The sequence below is a fragment of the Aptenodytes patagonicus genome, chromosome 2 (genome assembly GCF_965638725.1).
Source record: "Aptenodytes patagonicus chromosome 2, bAptPat1.pri.cur, whole genome shotgun sequence".
In the NCBI taxonomy this organism is placed as follows: domain Eukaryota; kingdom Metazoa; phylum Chordata; class Aves; order Sphenisciformes; family Spheniscidae; genus Aptenodytes; species Aptenodytes patagonicus.
The window spans coordinates 116,812,373-116,832,213 of record NC_134950.1 but is presented as its reverse complement, the minus strand read 5'-3'; the positions used below and the strand labels follow the sequence as shown (position 1 = coordinate 116,832,213).

The 19,841-nt window shown below is 34.8% G+C and overlaps 1 protein-coding gene across 4 annotated transcripts in view; it reads right to left on the bottom strand.

Moving 5' to 3' along the window:
* Nucleotides 1-19,841, bottom strand: part of BBS9 (Bardet-Biedl syndrome 9) — a 328,501-nt gene that overhangs the window by 215,675 nt on the left and 92,985 nt on the right. For all 4 annotated transcript variants that reach the window (XM_076330847.1, XM_076330846.1, XM_076330849.1 and 1 more), the window contains 2 exons: nt 15,165-15,337; nt 12,852-13,004 (listed from right to left, as the gene is read on the bottom strand). In XM_076330847.1, coding sequence (XP_076186962.1) covers nt 12,852-13,004; nt 15,165-15,337 — 326 coding nt within the window. The remainder of the gene's footprint in view (nt 1-12,851; nt 13,005-15,164; nt 15,338-19,841) is intronic.

The following is a 19,841-nucleotide window of genomic DNA, read 5'->3' as shown; positions in this document are numbered from 1 at the left end:
CCTTTACAGATTGCCTTGCTGAATTCAAAACCAAGAATAAATACAGACAATAATCAACAAATCACTCAAACCCTCACATGAATAGTGAAGTAATGGTTTCAGAGCTTACAGATACAGAATGTATAAACAGTGACACAGGAAACAAAACATGAAAAGAAGATTTCAGAAAAACGATCTACTTCAAAGGTTGAAGTACTTAGCCTAAAATTGGATGGGCCAACTGGTTTCTCTGTAAATGCATTGCTGGAATTCTACCCACCACTACCCTCAAAAAAGTTTAATAAAATACATTTCAGGAATTAAAACTGGTTTTCATAGGAACAAATTTATACAATAGAGGCCAAATGTTTCTCTGTTCCATAGATGGGTTTCCCACAGAAGAAAAAACACATGAGCAAGATGAAGACTTGTATCAATGGTTTTTTCCATTTGTCTCTGATGCCTTTGCTAAAAATAAAAGGTCAGCGATTTCACAACAATAAACATGAATGGAGAGCTATACTTCAAACTGTAACCACACCAGCCTGCAATTTTTAACCCATAACGTAACAAAACATGTGGGAAGAATGGGTGAAGGAACTTTTTGGAGACACCGGGCTTCCAATGGCAAATGGACAGGCAACAATTTAAGAACTAGGTAAGGAGAGCAGTAGTTAAGTACTGGGTAGGAATCAAGTGAGATAGAAAAATCTCTTGTAGACAAGCTTCCACCTCTGTGGATCTCAGAAAAAAAAGTAAAAGAGGAAATGAAACAGGATATCTTGGCATATGACAGGTAATTTCACATCATGGAATCCTAACTAATTGCAATTATAAACTACAATCTCTTCACAAGCTTTTACACAAAGGAAAAAATAGCAAAAGATAAAGCAAAATAAAATGCAAAAATACAATCCAGTAGACATGAATAAAATACTGAAGATTAAGTCAACCTGCAAACTGCTCATAACTTCTGCAGTTTATAATTTCTACATACATTTTAAAAAAACAAACAGAAGTGATCTTTGAATTTGTCAGAAAAGACAATTCAACAGATGTTTTAATGAATCCTACTCCTTGTGATTCTGATCAAACAATACAGACTTCTTCCCAAAAGGAGGTAAAAATCTGAAAGATGGCTATTAGTAGCCAACAAGTAATCTGCTTCATATTTGTTTCCACAGTAAAAAGAGAAAAGAAATTGAGTGCATCAGATGCTCATAAAAGCTAAAACGAATAAATGTAGCTAGAAGACATAGAACATATTGAAACACAACAGTCTTTTTGAAAATACTTATTTTAAGACAGACTTTCAATTGCCTATTGGAATGTAACAGACAGCTAATGCACGATGAAATGCTCATTAAGGAGAAATGAAAAAATAAGGAAAATGCAAAGTTTACTTTTCCTCCAGCAAAGCATGGAATTTTCTCAAAACTCTGAACCCCTATTCAAACTAGAACAGAGGCAAGGGCTACTGTTTTCTTTAACATGACAAATCTAATTAGCTAGCAAATATTTAACCAATAGCTAGAGGTTGCTCTTTAAGTACTAAATAATGAGATGTAATTAAGGTAGCAAAGGCAAAAGGTTACTAATTTAGGGCATTTCTATGGTGTAGTGTTTAAATTATAGGTTTTATACAAAACGCATGGGCCAATGCACAAGAAAAAAATCCAATTTTAACGGAATGCAGAACAAATTAACATTTTAACATTATAATACTACTCAGTTGTATAATGGGATTTTGCTAAGTGTCACAGAAGAGAAAATAAAAGTAACACTCCAAGGTATGCTTGTTAACCTCTTCAAGCTAAATATATTACGAGCCTACTGACAGCAGTAAATAGACACATTGTAACATGAAAGACTCTGAATTCAAAGGCCTTTAATAGGTGTTGCTTTTTCTAAGTAGATTGGCCTTAAGAGTATAAACAATGAACAAGATAAAAATTATGTTATCCATACCAAATACTTTCAAATTTCCTAAAGGGAAATGGAATGATTCCTTTAAAAATACCATTTTAAAAAATCCAGTTCCTGTGATATATAGTGTCTTTTCCTCCACTTCTCCTTCCCATGTTAGAGGAATTTAGTCTGGCAAGTCTACTCTTCAGCACCCATACATAATGTTTTCTAGGTTGACCAAAAGGCTTTTTGGAAAAATAAGGATTACAGCTGTTACAGTCAAAACCTGCCACCTCAACATTTCAGCGTCCTGGTTGTCCATCCAACAACGGACTCAAGCAAACACTTAATTTTAAGATGTCTAAATAATACCAAGTCTGTATCCATAACAAATTGCCAATATTAAAACAAGAAACTGGCAGCCACAAAACTTTGTCAAAGAACTCAAGGCAAGCAGAATGGGCAGAACATTCTATTTAATAAAAACCTTAAAATAATACCCCTGTAGTTATGATACTCATCATTACTGTCTTCCTCCTTCCTGACTTCTGACCCCCTCAGTTCATTACACCAACTTTTCCTGCATTAACCACCTTTTTCCTTTTCATACCGGTTTAAATTATCCACAACAGAATAATTAAAGGCTTCACAATGTAGAAATACCTACTGTGTGGAAGTTAGTAATTAAGCACAACTGAAACATAAAATAGACCTGTTGAGATGCCAACTGGCAAGAAGAAATGGAGAATAAAGTTCTTTTCCCTTTTGTTTTTCTCAATTCACAGATTTAACCAACAGTTTAGCTCCAACATAAACGGTACCTTTTATTAAAAAGATCTAAATTGGGAGAATGACCACACAAGTTACATTTTTCCTCAGGGAGGTAGTGGCTAGAGCAGCAGCTCCGTGCTGACTGCAAGGAACATACACACAAAGAAACAGATTTTTTTTTTTAATAAAGTGTCTATACTATTTTTGATTTTTTTTTTCTTCAGAAATTTATAGTCCACTACTATATTGCCTCTGGTAAGTAATACCAAGCAGAATCCTAACTCAGCTGATCAGGAGTGCACAATGAATACGTAAGCAGTATTAGAGGTACTGGGCAGAGCAGGGGACTGATGACCTTGAGGTCTATTGCCACCTCTGACACTGGTCGATAGGGTAGACCAATGATCTATACAAGTAATTTTGGGCCAGCCATCATCAGTGACTAAATTAAATGTCACACCTGTAAGAGTACCCAAGATCAACAGAACAGTGATTTAGATGCTCATTCTCTATAGGTTAATGGAAATAAGTAGATGTAGAGACCGATGTAACATTATTTTAGATTGTTAGCAGACAAAATAGCTTGGTGTTGCTGGGTTTACAGTAAAGATACAACAATAACCAAATCCACTTCAATACCAAATCCACATCAAGATCTGCAAGCATTAGATGAGTAAATAATTTAAATATTTGAGGACCAAATTAACTATTTCCCAGGTTTTTGGGTTGGGTTGTTTTTGTGTTGGTTGTTTTTTTTTTTTTTGGGGGGGGGGGGTTAAATCAGAGTTTGGCATAAAATGCTATTAAATTACATGACCTATGTAGCTCTCCCCCTTATTATTTAGTTGTTGGTATAATGAACATATAAGTCAACACAAACCCAAGCATTTCACTGAATCTGAGTATCAAAGTCTCTGAAATATTTACTTGGCATGAATTTGAAACCAACATATACTTGCCATCCAACCACAAGGCAGAATTATCATCTATTGTACATCAAAGAAATCAGTATCACTTATCGTGAGCTTACACCAGAAAATGATCTAGTTCAATGTTATTTCAGCTACCTGAAGGCACAGCACCTGTGTATACACCGGTAAAACAAGTACAGTAGCCACCCAAAAGCAAACTATTAAAATTACAACAGAAGCCACCAAAAATGTTCTTAGTACTGCATGCAGAAATTAACCAAAACTGATAATAATTTAATATTCACTTAATTCATCACATCTGGACCACTCAATTAAAATGAGCAATTTCACAAAGATCATGTATCCAAACTCGCAAAGTAACCATTGTATCTTCCACCACGTACACTCACTAGTTGTTCTCAGCTGTTTAGCTTTTATGCCTCAAATGCTTTTGTACTGCATAATTACAGGGCTGATAAAGAAAACCTTCTAGGGAGCATGAAATAATAGTGTTTTCCATCCTTTTATGAAGATGGTATCAATTTTTTTATTCAAGTTTTGATTACACTACTGCACAGCACTGCCTCTCTTGCCTATGGAGTGTATTTCTCCCAGTGAAAGAGCCTGTCAATGATTTAAGCTTCAGCACAGGTATCTGATATTTCAGATTATCAGATACGACATTTCTTTCCAAGAAATAAGACTTATCAGTATTCCTTTCTTTGGGGAATTGTAGCCAACCAGTTCCATTTTCACTCATTCAAATGCACACAGGTTGTTTCAGTCCCTACAAAAAGCCCTTATATACGGTCTGGTGAGCTCACGTTAGGCTGAGGATACAAGATCCACCCCTGCGAAGGAATATTATTTTTTCCCCTTCAAAAAGGCATTAGCCAATGAAACAAATGTCACAAGAAGCGCCAAAGAATGTTTACGTCGCAAGAAGTGACATAAATCACTTCCTGCCATTGCCTTTATACACCAGAGGGTACAATCTGCCTGTACCCCTGAGGACTGAATCAAAGTTTGGGGAATCCTCTGATAGGTCACATTGGTGCAACAGCTCTAAAGTGGGAACCACACCCAGGGTGGAGTGGGGAAAAAAAGTAAAATAAAATCACACCTCTAGTCCTTTAGTGATTTGAATGGAGCAGTGGGTGTTCAAACCTGGCTATTCACAGGTTCAAGAGGAGTAATTCAGTAGATAGGGCTGTATGACACAGCACAGTGACCCTGAAACCCTCCTTTGTGGAAAATGCGACAGGCCAGAGTGAATGCAGTCCAGCAGATCCTGGTTGAGGCGCTTTGTGCCATATCTACACACACAAGGACATTTTACTTCCAACCTCTTTCTCTTGTGATGGCTGTATTGTCTCCAGCTTTTACATGCGTCTAACTCCCTCCACAAAAAAACCTTACTGAAGATATGAGCAATTTTACCTATTTGTCCCACAAACTGGCTGACCTGAAGTGAAGACTGTCCCACACTAGAGCAAGTAATTGCTACCACAGACCAAAATACAGAAAAGTTGTGCCAGCAATCCTAATATATGCTTCCTAAGCACAGCTAACTACTTTCAGACATTTTTGGAATACATCTTCTAATAAAAAGGGGCTTTGATGACATTGTAAGTATTCCACTGTTATAGCTAAATAAGTCGTAGGGTAACAGAAATATAACACCATTTGAACACCAGTAAAACAGAGAATTTTAATTATATGTAATAGCCAATAAGCTACTTTCAGTGCCTATGAAAAAACTACATTTAGCAGAAACAGCAATAAAACAAGAGAAGTTAAATATAACTCCTCCAAAGAACAGCATATTTATTCAAGCCAAAAAGAGCTAATTTATACTATGGGTGTAGTTCTCACTGACATTATCTGGGGAAAATGACTATTACAGGAGCGGGTGTGATATATAGCCTTTGAGTCATGCATGATAAACCCTAATGGTTTTGCTTTGAGGTAAAAGTCCTTACTAATCAAGTAATGAATCATTCCCAAAATGTCAAGTTCCTGAGGCCATGTGTGTCAGAAGTGCGACTCTAGAGAGAATACTCAATCATTAATGATCACTTTTGAGATTTTTATCAACCAATTAATAAGCAAGGAAAGGAGTTAAGGGGCTTGAACAAAGAGTTAATGGACCTTTAATGACATTCCATGTGTTTCAGTGAATAGAACATAATGAGTTTTATTTGCCACTGACCACAAACCACCAACGATCGAAGCGCTCCACACATTGCAAGTGTTAAAATAATGCAAGAAACAGTACTTATGCTTTCAAAAGATTAGAAAATTATGTTTACAATTCTGTAATGCCCATACTTATTTCATATTACACCCATGTAGTAGATTACAGATTAGAAATAAAGAGCCTAGCTTCCTAAATCAGTAGATGGACATGAGGTAAGGAGAGAAATGGGAAGATGTTTTTTTCTTTGGTATAGCAGGTGCTGGACCTGTTGGTATCAACTATCATGGAAGTAAAATTCTGGCTCTTAAGATATACAATTCTAAAAAGACATCCAGGAACAATTTTGAAGACCAAAATGAAGACATGATGAATTATGTGTATGTACACAGATATATGCATGTGCACATGTACAAACATATATCCTTTTGTGCTACTGTCTATAAATACAGTTTGTGACTAGTTATCTCAATCGTGATAATAGTTTACACCCAAAATTAATTTTCCCTGATAGCGTCAAATATAAAATGGACAAGAACTGGCACGCAGTATTTTAATACTTAAAATAGTGCTTGACAAGGTTTCAACACTCTTGCTTGATCACAAACCGCAATGAAAGAAAGACATAACATGCATGATCAGCAGCACTAGGGTGAAAATTCCTCGTAATTGTCTTGTTAAGTACAATGTGCTCAAAGGGATTCTAACTAAGTTCTTTTAAGTTCTGTCCAAAATTCAGATTAATTACACATTCTGCTGAAACCTCAAGAAACATAAATATTTAGTGCACTTCCCATGGCCTCCTAAATTACGTCCAGGGATACAAAAGATTTGCTTTTTTTCCATACATTTAACTTTGAAAGTTTATTGTATCATAGCTTTCTCTTTTTGGATGCTTTTCTAAAAAAACATTAGTTAACACTTTAACATGAGCTGAATGCTTTTTTTGTGTGTGTATTTTAGACTAAACTTAAACAAAGCTGCAAGTCAGATCCTAAATGCTTTAATCAGGTGTTGCTCTAATTTTTTTTTCTTTCTTTGAGAAAAAGAATGCTACGAAGTTAGCTTTAGATTTGACTATTTAAATGTCAACTTTCAAGACCAGAATAAATCCTGTCATGTAGTACAGCTACTCAATGTCACTCTGAAAATAACATGGGATTGAAGGGCTCCAAAAGGATCAAACCAGTTGCAAGAAAAGTTATCCATAAACAAAGAACAAACGTAAGGACACCTAAATACCAATCCTGTGCTGTGCCATGAAACTGTGGGCCTAAGTTTTAGCAGCTGGTCACTTAAATTCCATCTTAAAAACATGAAATAGTCCATCTTTCTGTTTAAATTAGGCTACAACAAAGAAACAGTTGTGTAATGAAGTTCATAAAGTTCTGGAAATATTAGAAGCACCTTTCTTCAAAACTGTCATATGAAAGAGAAAGGGCAACTCCTCTGACATTACTAATTAAAAGAACCACTGCATTCATTGTAGAGACATTTGACTTCCAAATCCTTCGCAAAATTCATCTGTTTCTCCAGAAGTCTCTACTGAATGCTCAAGATTCCCAACTAACATCCAGGGCTGTATATGTGAGGGACAGCTCAGATCGCAGACCTCAGGGAAAATGGCTACCCTTACAGGCGGATAAAGCTTTCTCAGTCACAGGTAACAAATTCCTACACAGTTTACTGCCATGTAAAGAATTAAAATGGATCCTCCTGATGGAATTGCCTTCTTTATTCTAAATGAGGAGTCATGGTATCTCTACCTGGAAGCAATTGTGTTTATTGACCACTTCTAACACGCTGACAGTAAAATGCTGCACTTACTTTCCAGTGCTGCTAGCTATATGAACAAGAAAAACAATATAGGAATGCTGAAGGGAGAACAGATGAGGGAGATTACTCTGAAAAAGATCTGTAGGAATCGTGTTTGTTCCTACTCCCTGCAAACAGTAACCTATGAGCACCTCTTGAAATCTGAAAGCCTATTTGAATACTTTTCCCCTTGTTTCAAACAGAGCTTTTCAGTGAAAAATTCCTATGCGCAAAAAACTCTCCAAGCTGCAATCCATATGCAGAACTCACAAGATGCAAGACCAAGACCAGCCAAGATAAATACAAACCATGTACTAAAGACAGCAAAAATGAACTGGACAACTTCTAGTTGTTCACAGAACAAGATCTGAAAATTACGTTGAAAGCCACTTTATTGCAGCTTACAGCCAAGTATTCCTGTAAGACAGGTTATTCAGTAATAAAATAAATAAGATGACCATGACAGAATAGCTGAATTAGGAGAGAACTATGGGAATAAACTTGCAGCATCAATTAGTTCTAGCAGTTCTGTTTAGAAAAGCGTGTTAGGTCCTCTTACTAATAGCAAGACACTCTCAAATGTGTAAAGTACCTTAAAGAAAGAAAAGCTAAAATGTATCATCAATCAAAAATAAAGACCCACTGTTGTAGAACATGTAGTTATCAAGCCTAAATGTCTAAGGTTATGGAACTGTGCTGACCATTTATGTCAGACTTGTTCTGTCGGTCCATTCCTAGTAACCGTCGTTTCCATTGACCACACAAAATTTTACAGTGACATGAAGATCCAGAAATCATTAAGTTCCACTATATATTTTTTAAATTAGCAGACTGGGAGGGGAGAGACACTTTTAGTATTTCTACTGAGACAGGGGACATCATCCATCTTGTCTGGGTAGGTGGCTACTGCCAGTCAGCACTAGCGCACTGGCTTGACAGTGCACAAATCAGCAACTGAGGGGGGGGTGCTGGGGCCATGGGTAAAAGTTGAGATGTCAGTATTAGAAAGCACAAGCAAGTTAGTGGTTTTACAGGGTGGGGATGAAGAAGCCTCAGAACATGGTGAAACCTGAGGTACCGTGCAATAATGGCATCAAAGAATAGGGAGCTATGCTTACTACATACGATGGAAGTGTGGGGATATAGGACAAATCTGTTTGCTTCATGATTTGTGTTAATTTTGCTACCTGTTATTGTTATACAATGCAAGGTAGAAGCGATTGCTTTGTCATTACATTTTTTTGGAAACTTGAACTGTTCAATCTTGTCTCAGATTCATGTTTTAAGTACTTAAAATTGGTTAAGCAACAGTTAGTGCCCTAGGAGAACTCCACCCCACATTTCAAATTCATCCTTTCTCCTCTTTCCCTAGAAGAATGTAACTGCAGTAGTCTTCTAAACATGGTTACAGGGTTAAACACAGCTTACAACTAGACACAGCTAGCATTGCTTAGATTCACTAGGATAAAATGCGTGTGGGTTGAAATAAGAAATTGAACCATCTGATTTTTATGACACTTGTTAATTCCAGCCTGTACCTGGAAACCCAAATAATGTATGTCAAGAGTCAATGCATGAAAATTATAATTCCAGGGCAAGCACCTGCAGCTACTGCCAAACTATGATTTTTTTTAATATGACAGAAAACACATTGTAGAGATTAAAGATCATTAAATTACACTTTCAAGCAATAACATGTCTCTAGTAGGTAAGCATTATGCAAAGTATATGCTGTTTACAACAGCTACCATAAAATTTGCTGCAATCTCATTTCATATTTCAAGTCCTTTAAACGACAAAACATCTATGCAATCTCAACTACTGTTCAATTGCTTTTAAATTTATCTAATTAAGTTCCTTTCTTAGAACAAGAGCTAGCAGCATGTCCAATTGCACTGGTAATTTTTTTTTAACCAGAGATCAAGAAATTAATTCATAGGCATACAAATAGCATCTATTGCAAATTGATTTTTCCATTATTTTCACAGCACCTTCCTACAAATCATTCCTAAACATCGTAAGAATAACATTTCCTTTTTCTAATATACAAGGCTACTACGTATATAACAGCTTTTCTTTCCCTTCCAAAATGGAACACCTGATGTCACTATTTGTTAACTGTTGTTAATACTCATTCAAATCTATTTAGACCTATAATATTACTTCTGAAAGACAAATTCTAGAAGAAAAGATTAAACAGGACTATAAAACCAAAAGCAAGCTTTTCACCGTTGCACACACTAATGCCTGCTTATACGTTTCTCTGTTATTATGAAGATGAAAAAGTAAGGCTAAAGTTTCCTTATAATAAACCCATTAGTAATTTTATTGTAGCACTAAATACATCCTGCCTTGTTGATAATGTACAAGGACTAATACAAAAATTTATTTCATAAACGGAAATGCTTTTTACCAGAGAATCAAACGCAGCTTGATTAATTTTCTCTGGTTTGGCATCTATAGGTTTGACACACATTGTACATCTACTTACACAGCACACAAACACAACTTTTATTTGAAGTGAAAATCTGAAAATTAACATTTACAATCTACTTCAGTTGTAAAATACAAATCAGTTCAGCAATTCATAACAATTTGCAGGTGGGCAAAGAAACTGCACAGAATAAGTTTAAAGTACCTATGTATCACACCTAGGCACTGAAACTACAAGTTGAATATTCACCATTATTTGATTTGTATTTAAAAGGCTGTTCACCAAAGGTTATATATCTGCTGTATAACTGTTCTGATGCAAGGAAATAAGGGAAGCAATAAAAAGCACCTTTATATCCCTGTGGATCTGGAGAGGCTATACCATTATAGCTTCAATTTTAAAAAAATCCTAAGCTATAATAGTTATTCTATTAAGAACATAACTCATATAGAGCCCAAGTCCTGGAGATTCTTGGTTAAAAAGAATAATAAAATCACATACTCATACTAACTGGAAACTCTTTCCTGTTCTAGATGAAAAGGTTTGGAATACGCTATAAAACCAAAACATATACATTTCCCTTCTGACTGCAAAACCCAATGTAGAAAGTAACAAAAGCTTTCTTTGTACATAACAATTACTTTGGTGAAAAATGAGAGGATAAAACAATGCAAATTTTTCTTTTCTCATTATAAAAATATTTAACATAAGGGAGAGGATGAGATTCTCAGACAATGGTAAGAAAATAAAAATCAATTTCTTTTCTAACAGTTAAGAGTATTTTATTGTGGGATTTATCATGTCTATTTTATTACAAAACCCCCCGAAACTTCTACATCACTTATTCAGAGTTCAATCCAAATTCCACTGAAGCAAGTAAGAGTCATTCCTCTGAGAGTCTATGGGATCATTCTTCATTGAATGCATTCTGCATTAGGAGAGCTGCTAAACACAACCATGGTGCTCAAAACAGAACAACTTTGTAAAAGGAAAAAGAGATACAACTTGTTTGAAGAATTCCTCTGAAAAGCAGTATTCTCAAAAACACAATCATATTAATTCCAATGTCAAAAAGGCTACGTGCTTAAAAGAATTTTTTTTTATACTGTTCATATTTATCTGGCCTCATTATTCCTTTACTGAAAACACATGTACCATATTTTGAATACTTCAACTATTTTCATTAGATATACTTATTCAAATAAAGACAGAAGATTATACTGAATTGAAGAAAACAAGGTCTTTTCTGATATAGGAAATGCATCATCAAGCAATTTCATTTCACCCACATAGCAAAGAGACAATATTAAATCCTACCACAGCTCTCACTTTCAAAACAACGTATGCAGCACTGGGGTCTCTACGGTAATTACTATTTTACTACACTTTTGTTTATACTGACAATAACAACATTTCTTTGTTGCAAGGGGATTCACAGAAACAAAAGAAAATGACAAAGAAATCTACCAAGAAAAATGTGAGCTTGCCTAAAACAATGTTTTACCAAATATGGAAAAATGTAAGCATTTGTTCTCTGGAAAGAAATCTTTTTCCTCATTCTCCTTTCAGCTACACTAATTCTAATTTAAAAAGCTTACAACAGTAATTGTTAAGAAAATCACCCATCTAATTTTGGTTTGAAGGACCTTATAAAATAAGCTTCTGCAATATGCATCTATTTCAACTACCTGATTTTTGTCATATTCTCAGAACTCATCTTTCAATTCAACTGCATAAGAAAACTGTGAAGCACATCCCAGTTGCTTTTATGTTTAAAGGCAACAGTTCCACATAGCAAAAGCAGACTCAAGAGACTCACTTTTGTTTATCTTTAGGGCTTACTTAGTCATGCCATTTCAAAGTGTTAAAGAATCACCCTTCTATCACAACAATACCTAGTATTTCTTGAAGTAACCAGAAAACCCCCACTTTCAAACTTAAACCATCTCATAGTTAACTCATTCACAGTAAAGACTGAAATAAAAGCAAATCTGACTCATTCATAGTCATACATAGAAAGGCAGTTTTCTTCAATTTAGAGAAACGTTTTCTTAGAGCAAACAGTAAGGAAAAATATTTCTCCTTAACACCTTTGTTTTTTAATTGTCGTGATATACAACAGCACATAAAGGTAAGTCTTTTTTCCAGCAAAGAATCTAATTGTGACTCAGCTTCTCTAGAAAGGCATGTTAGAAAGTAAAATCAGATCCTCCAACAGAAAAACACAAAACGCATAAAGTGACTTCTTAGCAAAGGGGACGCATCATGAAACAAGGGTTATTCTAAAGCAATGCAGGGCTGAGGCAGGAAAAGGAAGAAAAATTGTTTTATTCGTTGCATACTTCCAGTATGGGGATGGTTTAGGAATGAATTTTTTTTAAACATTGTTGTTCTGCAGCTATCACATTCTGAAATGATTAGAACATAAAAACCCCATAAGGAAGGACATGGCCAGCCTCAGACAATTTTGTTGTGAATGTTACACCAGCCAAACCATTCCACCAGTTTACAGTGTACCATAAAATATTTACACAAGCTATGAACTATAAAATATTTTCACATGAACTATAAAATATTTACACTATCAACATCAGTTAGGAAAGAATGATGTGCTGTCAAGCTGGTGTGACCCAAGAGTAAAGATTTTGTGGTCACAGATTAAATAAAACTATTGCAAATCATCTGGAAAGTTACAGGGAATATTAGGTTAAACAAATTACTGCTTCCTGGTCTCTTGGATGGTAAATGTAACCAGGAAAGCATAGCTTATATGCTTTAAGCTAAGTTTTACCAACAACATGAAGAAAGGTTAGGCTCATAATCAAACTGTACTGACCTCTCTGAATGTTCCTTCTAGCAAGGTGTCCAGATGTTGAAGAGGAGCAGGAGTTTTGTCTTTGAATCGTGTCAGTAATCGCCGCTCAATAGCTCGAAACTGTACAGCCCTTTCAGATAACAGCTCCCGAAATTTTTCAGCACTCAAACGTAGCTGCAATTTAAGGGTTTTCAAGCATTCAGGTTAAGGGTCATATACATTATGTATGCACATTCCAAATGAAATGGGAGAATGATAGTAAAATTTTGGGGAGAGCGTATATTATTCAAATATGTTAATGTCATTTATACCAGTTTCATATTTTACACTCCTCGTGAAGCTAATTAACATTTTCAAGAATTATCATTTGCTACTGAAATCAAAACTAATTGTCAACGGCCACAATAATCTGTGAACATGCAGAAACATCTCATCAAGAAGCCCATCAAGAAGAGTGAAATTTCACCACCAGGATCTCAAGGCTTCTTCTTGGTTTGGTGCACTATTTATGACGCATACACACAGTGTATTGGACTTGATATTCACTGCAGTAGAAGGTAAATGGTTATTCCCTTAAGCATGAATAGAAGTACTAAATTCTGCACTGTTTGAATGATTGTCTTTTTCTGAAGTGAAATCCTTTTTCCTTTTATATATACTAATCAGCTATAGCAAGAAACTTTCTTGAAGTGTTCACAAAACTTTGAACAACATTGTACATCAAATGCCCAGATAATAAGAATTCTTATATTATCTTTTAGTCACCTTACCATTTTCCAGTACATGCCTCTAATACAAAAATCACTAAAGGTGAATCTTTCAAAAAGCTGGGACTCCTCTGTACAGCTGACATGCTGTAACTAGCAAAAGTTATCAGAAGAAACATTAAGACACACAGCTTTCCAGATGTGAGCATTATGACACACATCCATTTTAAAGTGCCCCAAAATGAGCAGAAAAATTAAGTTTCCTAAATTTAGAAAACAGATTATATCTAACAATAAGCAAACGTACCATTCTGTCAGTACATGATTATGAAGGACAGTTCAGGGAAGCTAAGAGAAAAAGAAACACTATGCAGCTTTTCTAGAAGTAGGAAGAAAAAAGTGACACCTCAGGTAATATTCTCCCAAGCTTGCCAAAAAAGAGTGTATTGAAATTAACAGGGATGGGAGGATTAGGATCCCCTTGAGAGATCATTTGATAATTTTTAGACCAGATAATTATTGTAAAATTTCAGAAACTTCAAAATAGCCAGCTGCAACATAATTAGATCCTAAGTTAGCATTCCAGCAATCACACCTGTATTTCAAACTTCAATGTATTTAAGCTTGCGATACAATCTAATGAAGCCTATGTTTAAGGTATTTCTACAATACCAGTCACTAAAAAAACCACCAAACTTTTTGAATTTCAAATTAGTTGAAAGACTAACAGAATAACTACTCATGAGCTTGAGAGATAGACCTGGATCTAGGCTGACTCCTTAAAAAATCCCAGGGAATCCCAACTACAACTTCCATCTTTCTGTGTGGTGATGGCTCCACCCCACAAAAAATTTGGGAGCATGAAAGAACATCCAATACTAGTTCTTACTCTCACATACATATGTTGCTGCTTTTGCCCATTACACGAGTTTAATAGAAATTTTCAAATAGCTATTCTCTTTTTTTTACTGGAAAGGCAGTGGGGGGAAAGGAGTGCATAGATTTTATTTTATTAGCTATTTCTACAAGCCAGCTGAACTATTGGAGGTTTTTCATTGTCATCTGCATGACCAAACAGGAAAAAGTAATTACATTTATTTTATATCTGGTCTGGTAAACTTCCTTGAGCCTCCAATGCTACTTCTACAAGGGCAGTCAGTTTTTTAAAATCTGAAGGGACTTTTTATATAATTACCAGGATGATTCAGAAAAAAAAAATGCTCATGCTTCATTATTACAGAAGAGTAAAATAGCTTAAAACTACGGACAAATTTTAGAAACAATTTTACAATTAACATGACATCAGTGAATGAAGAAGTCATGGCTTCTGTACAGACAGTGAGCAGAAGGGCAAATACTAGTATCATAATTTTTATCATTTGCAGACTGCACACTAGCTACTTGCACTCTGCTAATCACAAGGGCTGTTTCAGAGGCAAGGCATACTCCATATGTTAAAAACTAAATGACAACATTTTTTCCAGCACTATCTTAGATGCAACTTTCTATTTTCTGAAAGCCAAATGCCTGTGATAGCTGTAGTTATAATCTGATTAATCATAGTACTAACATACAAAAAAATTTTAAACTAGCAGAACATTAATGATTCACGTATTATGTAACATACCTCAAAATGTCGATCAATTAGTTCAAAATATTCTTGCAGGGGAATTGAACCAGAAAAGGTACATGCAAAATCTTTGCAGTTTTGCTTCTTGAAATGTTCTTTAAGTCGAAGTGTGAGCTCTTTTGTTATCAGCCAAAGGTCTTCTAACTGATCACTCTGGATCCTATAACGTTCTTTGAAAACAAGAACAAATAAAAGACTAATAAACACACATTTAAGCCACATACATTCACTATACAACATAGTTGAGATAGCACACAAATTTAACTTGCTAACTGTATCCAACATCTATATGAGATTTTCGTAAGAGATACATGTTCACCAGTGTTAAAGAAATACTTGTATTTTATTGATGTCAGTCCTAAACACTCTCTCTTTTATCCTAACTTTAACAGGCAATTTTGTAGCACAAAATGAAAGTATTTATTGCTTCAGGACTACTTACTTCAGAGCATGGGCCTGTTCACGAACAAGAAAAAGCTATGAAGAACTACCATAATAAGGAAACAAGAGAATTACTGGATGATATTAAGTCATTACAACAGGCTGTCTGCAATTCTCTGCCATAACACAACCTTAGTGAGCTTTTCTGAGGGTTGGGGGCAGAATCAGGCTCAATTCACTTTGGACCATGACAGAAGCACAGCATCCTAAGCATCTGATAACAGTGGTAACAACCAACTCCAATCCACCTAAAATCTTGAATGTCTTTTGGAAATGGTTATTGAGTTCTTAGATAATACACTCAATATTATATCTCCACTTCCTAGGATATCTTCTAGTAGGAAAAGTATTACTGTAACTAGTCATAGACAACAATACTCAGTTTTGATAGTGCTATGCTTCACTCTAGATACAGCTTATATTAGTAGAAGGTGATTTTTATCCATCTACACACTATGGCTTTGTAAAAATGGCTTAGTGTAGAAATGAAAGTTTTAATATAAACTGAAGTGAAAAAACAAATCCTGTTAGCCAGTGTTATCTGTCCCAGCAAATTCATTTAACTTATCACATTTTAGTGAATTTCAAATTATCAAGCTAGTGTGATGAGATTTTATTTCTGTTGTTTCTAGTCCACATTCGTATAATCCTCTCTTCAGTTTCCAGGACATCAGAATTAACTAAATGTTGAGAGGAAAACATTGTGGGAAATCATAGCAGCACTTTATTTTTTTTCAGATAAACACTTTTAAACAACAGTTCCTTATTTCTTTTCATCACTCATCTACCAATATCTTATCCAAAAGGATAGATAGAAATGTAGCTATGAGGAAAAAGAGTTGCTGGGGTTTGATACAAAATAGTTCTTTTTTTCCCCTTGTTACCAAGGCTCACAGTAAATCAAATTAACCAGAATTCTTTAGAACTCGAACGTACTTATTTAAAATTTTCTCAACATTAGTAATTCAAGATTGTTTGACATTACCACTGGCATCATTCCCAGGATACGTATTTCACTGAATAGAGAATGACAAATTCTGTTTACAGTGTAACAGGAAAGAAGCAAGTTTTATTTAAAAACATGCCTGTTAAAGAAAAGAACACCATCTGCTAAAGATAACATTCAACCTAATATCCATTTTTTAAACACTCACAATGTAATGGCTGGACTTAGTTGGATGTATCATCATACTTCGCCTTAAGTGATTTTTCCTTGAGGGAAATTAGCTCAGATGTTTTCAGGCCAAATCAACAGTCATTCCATTTATAATTGACATATCTAATACATTAATGGTTTAAAATGGATAAAACTAATTTCCTCCAAAATGCATATTTAGTTTCCATACATTGTTTGTTGGTCAATACAAACACAATCTAATTTTACCATGGCCTGAGCAGAGAGCATTGCAGTCATTTGCTTTACATGATCATCCAGCTCTCAAAAAAGACAAATTAAATTTAGAGACTGTACAAAACTGAGAATCTTTAGTTGTACTAAACACATGCTTTCAACAGAAATACAATGAAAAAACTAAAGAAATAACTGTGCTTCTGCTCATCCTGTGCTTTTATAATAGTTAACCAACTTGTGTTGTGTTGTTTTTCATTAAAAAAAGCCCTGTTACAGAAAATTACAATAGATTTTCAGAAAATTCTCAAACAGAAAAGCAGGAAACTGAGGAGCACCAATAGGTTACATAAGTTACAAAGGCTTTTAACACTACAACAGGTTGTCCAACTAGCACAACCTGCATTAAGAATGGTTGCCCTGCCAGTAGGTTATCTGAAGGAAGTCTAGAAGATTCAGTTCCCTTCTCCGCAGAAAAAAAACAGCCACAATTAGCAGTCAAGCCTTCTTTACACTTTGCTTAAAAGACAGTTTTAAAAAATTTCAGAAAGAAAATCCTTAAAACCTTAATCTACATGGGGCAAGCTTGTTTTTAATATGTATTAACTGTCAAAATGAACTGCAGGCTGGGCTTCTTTGCAGCAGTCCTCTTGACAGGCTGAAGTAACATCTTCAATTACTACACTGTTCAAAATGGATTATCTAATACAATCAAAAACAAATGTGAAAACATGTGTCATTTGTGTTTGCAGCTTCAGCAGTGAAACCCAACTGAAGCTGGATACTTTCATTCCTACATGTAGTTCTTCCCATTCAGAACTTAAGGTCCATTTGATAAGGGATATGGAAAAAGATGTCTTCTTCCATTGTCCAAGACTGACTTATTTCATGGAAAACCAGAAATAAGGATTGATCACTCCCAACAAACTTTTTTGCTTTTCTGAAACACTGTTACTTCTAGTCACTATTTATCTACAGATACAATTTTCTTTTTGAAGAACATTTCCACAATGATTATGTTGCATAAGCACTTTTACAAAGTATAAACTCAGTGTTAAATTACATAGCAGAATAAGGACCCCCCAAATAATACATCATTTCATCTGCATGCATTAGTTCCATAGAAGATCTGTCCACTCAAGCACAATCATTTTAGTATCATGAAATTCTACCAAACAATGCTTTTGTATTATAGATAGTCTCTGTTCATAAAAATATTCTGAATTATGCTTGAGTATCAGACTTTTTACAAAATTTTTTTAAAATAAGTTTTACTTAGGTAACTTTTCAAATAAGCAAACACACCTAAGAAATTTGGTAACAAACCCAATCCAATGCATGAAGTGGATGCTGGAAACAGGCTGCTAATGTAGAAGGTGGCATCAAACAACTCATTTGTTTTCTAAAGTAAGGATTCCCAGACACAAGAAATGAGTAGTCACACTAAGAGAAACAGATATTTTGAATTTCCTTTGTAAAGTGAACTTCACAAGTAAAGCAGTGTGGGAAAGTTTATAGTAAGACTGCAAGCGTTATTCCTAGCTAGTGAATAAACAAACCTGAGAGGAAAAGCTTGTGGGTTTGGGGTGGGGGAATTAAAAGTTATAGCCTCACTAGAAGCTAAAATACATTCATTACATAGACACAAATTTGTCCCTTACACAGAATCAGATTTAACAAGTATGCAAAACAAAGTCAAATGAAAGATTTAAATTGTAATCCAGAAAAAAATAATTATTTATAAATCCTTTAAATTCTTTAGTTTTTAGAAACTATCATTGCATGTCTAGTTAGTTTAAACTGTTTAAGATCTACTATTTAAACAAATTTTAAAAACAAACTAACAATAAAACAGCATGCAAATAATGCATACACAAACCAATACAAATGGATTTGAACCTTAGAAATGTAAAGTGATTCTTGGTGCAATGGAAGTTACTGTCCAGATGGTTTCTGTTTTTAGCACATTTGATTACATTAGGAAAGGTATTAAATATTATCTCATAGCTCACAGCTGACGCCACCAATATTTATATAACCCACCATGAATACTGATTTTTGAAAACAGTGAGGCAGATTATTTTTGTGTCGAAAGAATTTCACATCAACAAACTAGATTCTGATCTCACTCAAAACAGTTTTCATAAAGCATTCACACAGTGTTCCATTTGAACTCCCTGCAATGTGCAATAGGTATTCTAGTTTTTCAATTTGTTAGTCTGCTGTATTAAATGAAGACTTTGTGCTCTGCTGGCAAGGAAAATGCTAAACACAATTCAACTGATTTGGTTCCAGTGCACATGCCAAGAAAGAGTTTAGCAAGTTGAGTAGTTGTACAGGGCAAGACCATAAACTCTCCAAAATGAAGAGAACCAATCTTTTTTAAAGAGCACAAATTCACAGGTGGTTGGAACATGATTACTTAATTCACAAACTGCCCTATACAAGAGACACTGGACCAGGTAACAGCATATCTACATGCATGTTCATACATTCTGTAAACATAATAGGAAGGACATTGAATCCATAATCCTATATTTACAAAGATATACAGGCATCTAAAGATAGAGACAGGCATTTACTTAGATGTAGAGAAGCAAGTAAGTAGGGTCTGATGCCTAATTAAAGTCAAGGATTACTGAAAGTCAGTGGAGAGTTAGAAACCTGCTTTTTAATCCCTTTCAAAAATTCCAGTAGATTACTACTTCCAAACACAGGTGCTGAAATACCTTTGAGGAAAAGAGGGTTTTTTTCCATTATTATAATGACAGTATTAATTCATGAATAAAAACATTGCTAAAAACTTGAAGAAAATCCAGTTTCTTCAGAGAACTGTCACTGTAGTGTACTATATTTTGAGTATGATTTTTTTGTTGTTATAAAAT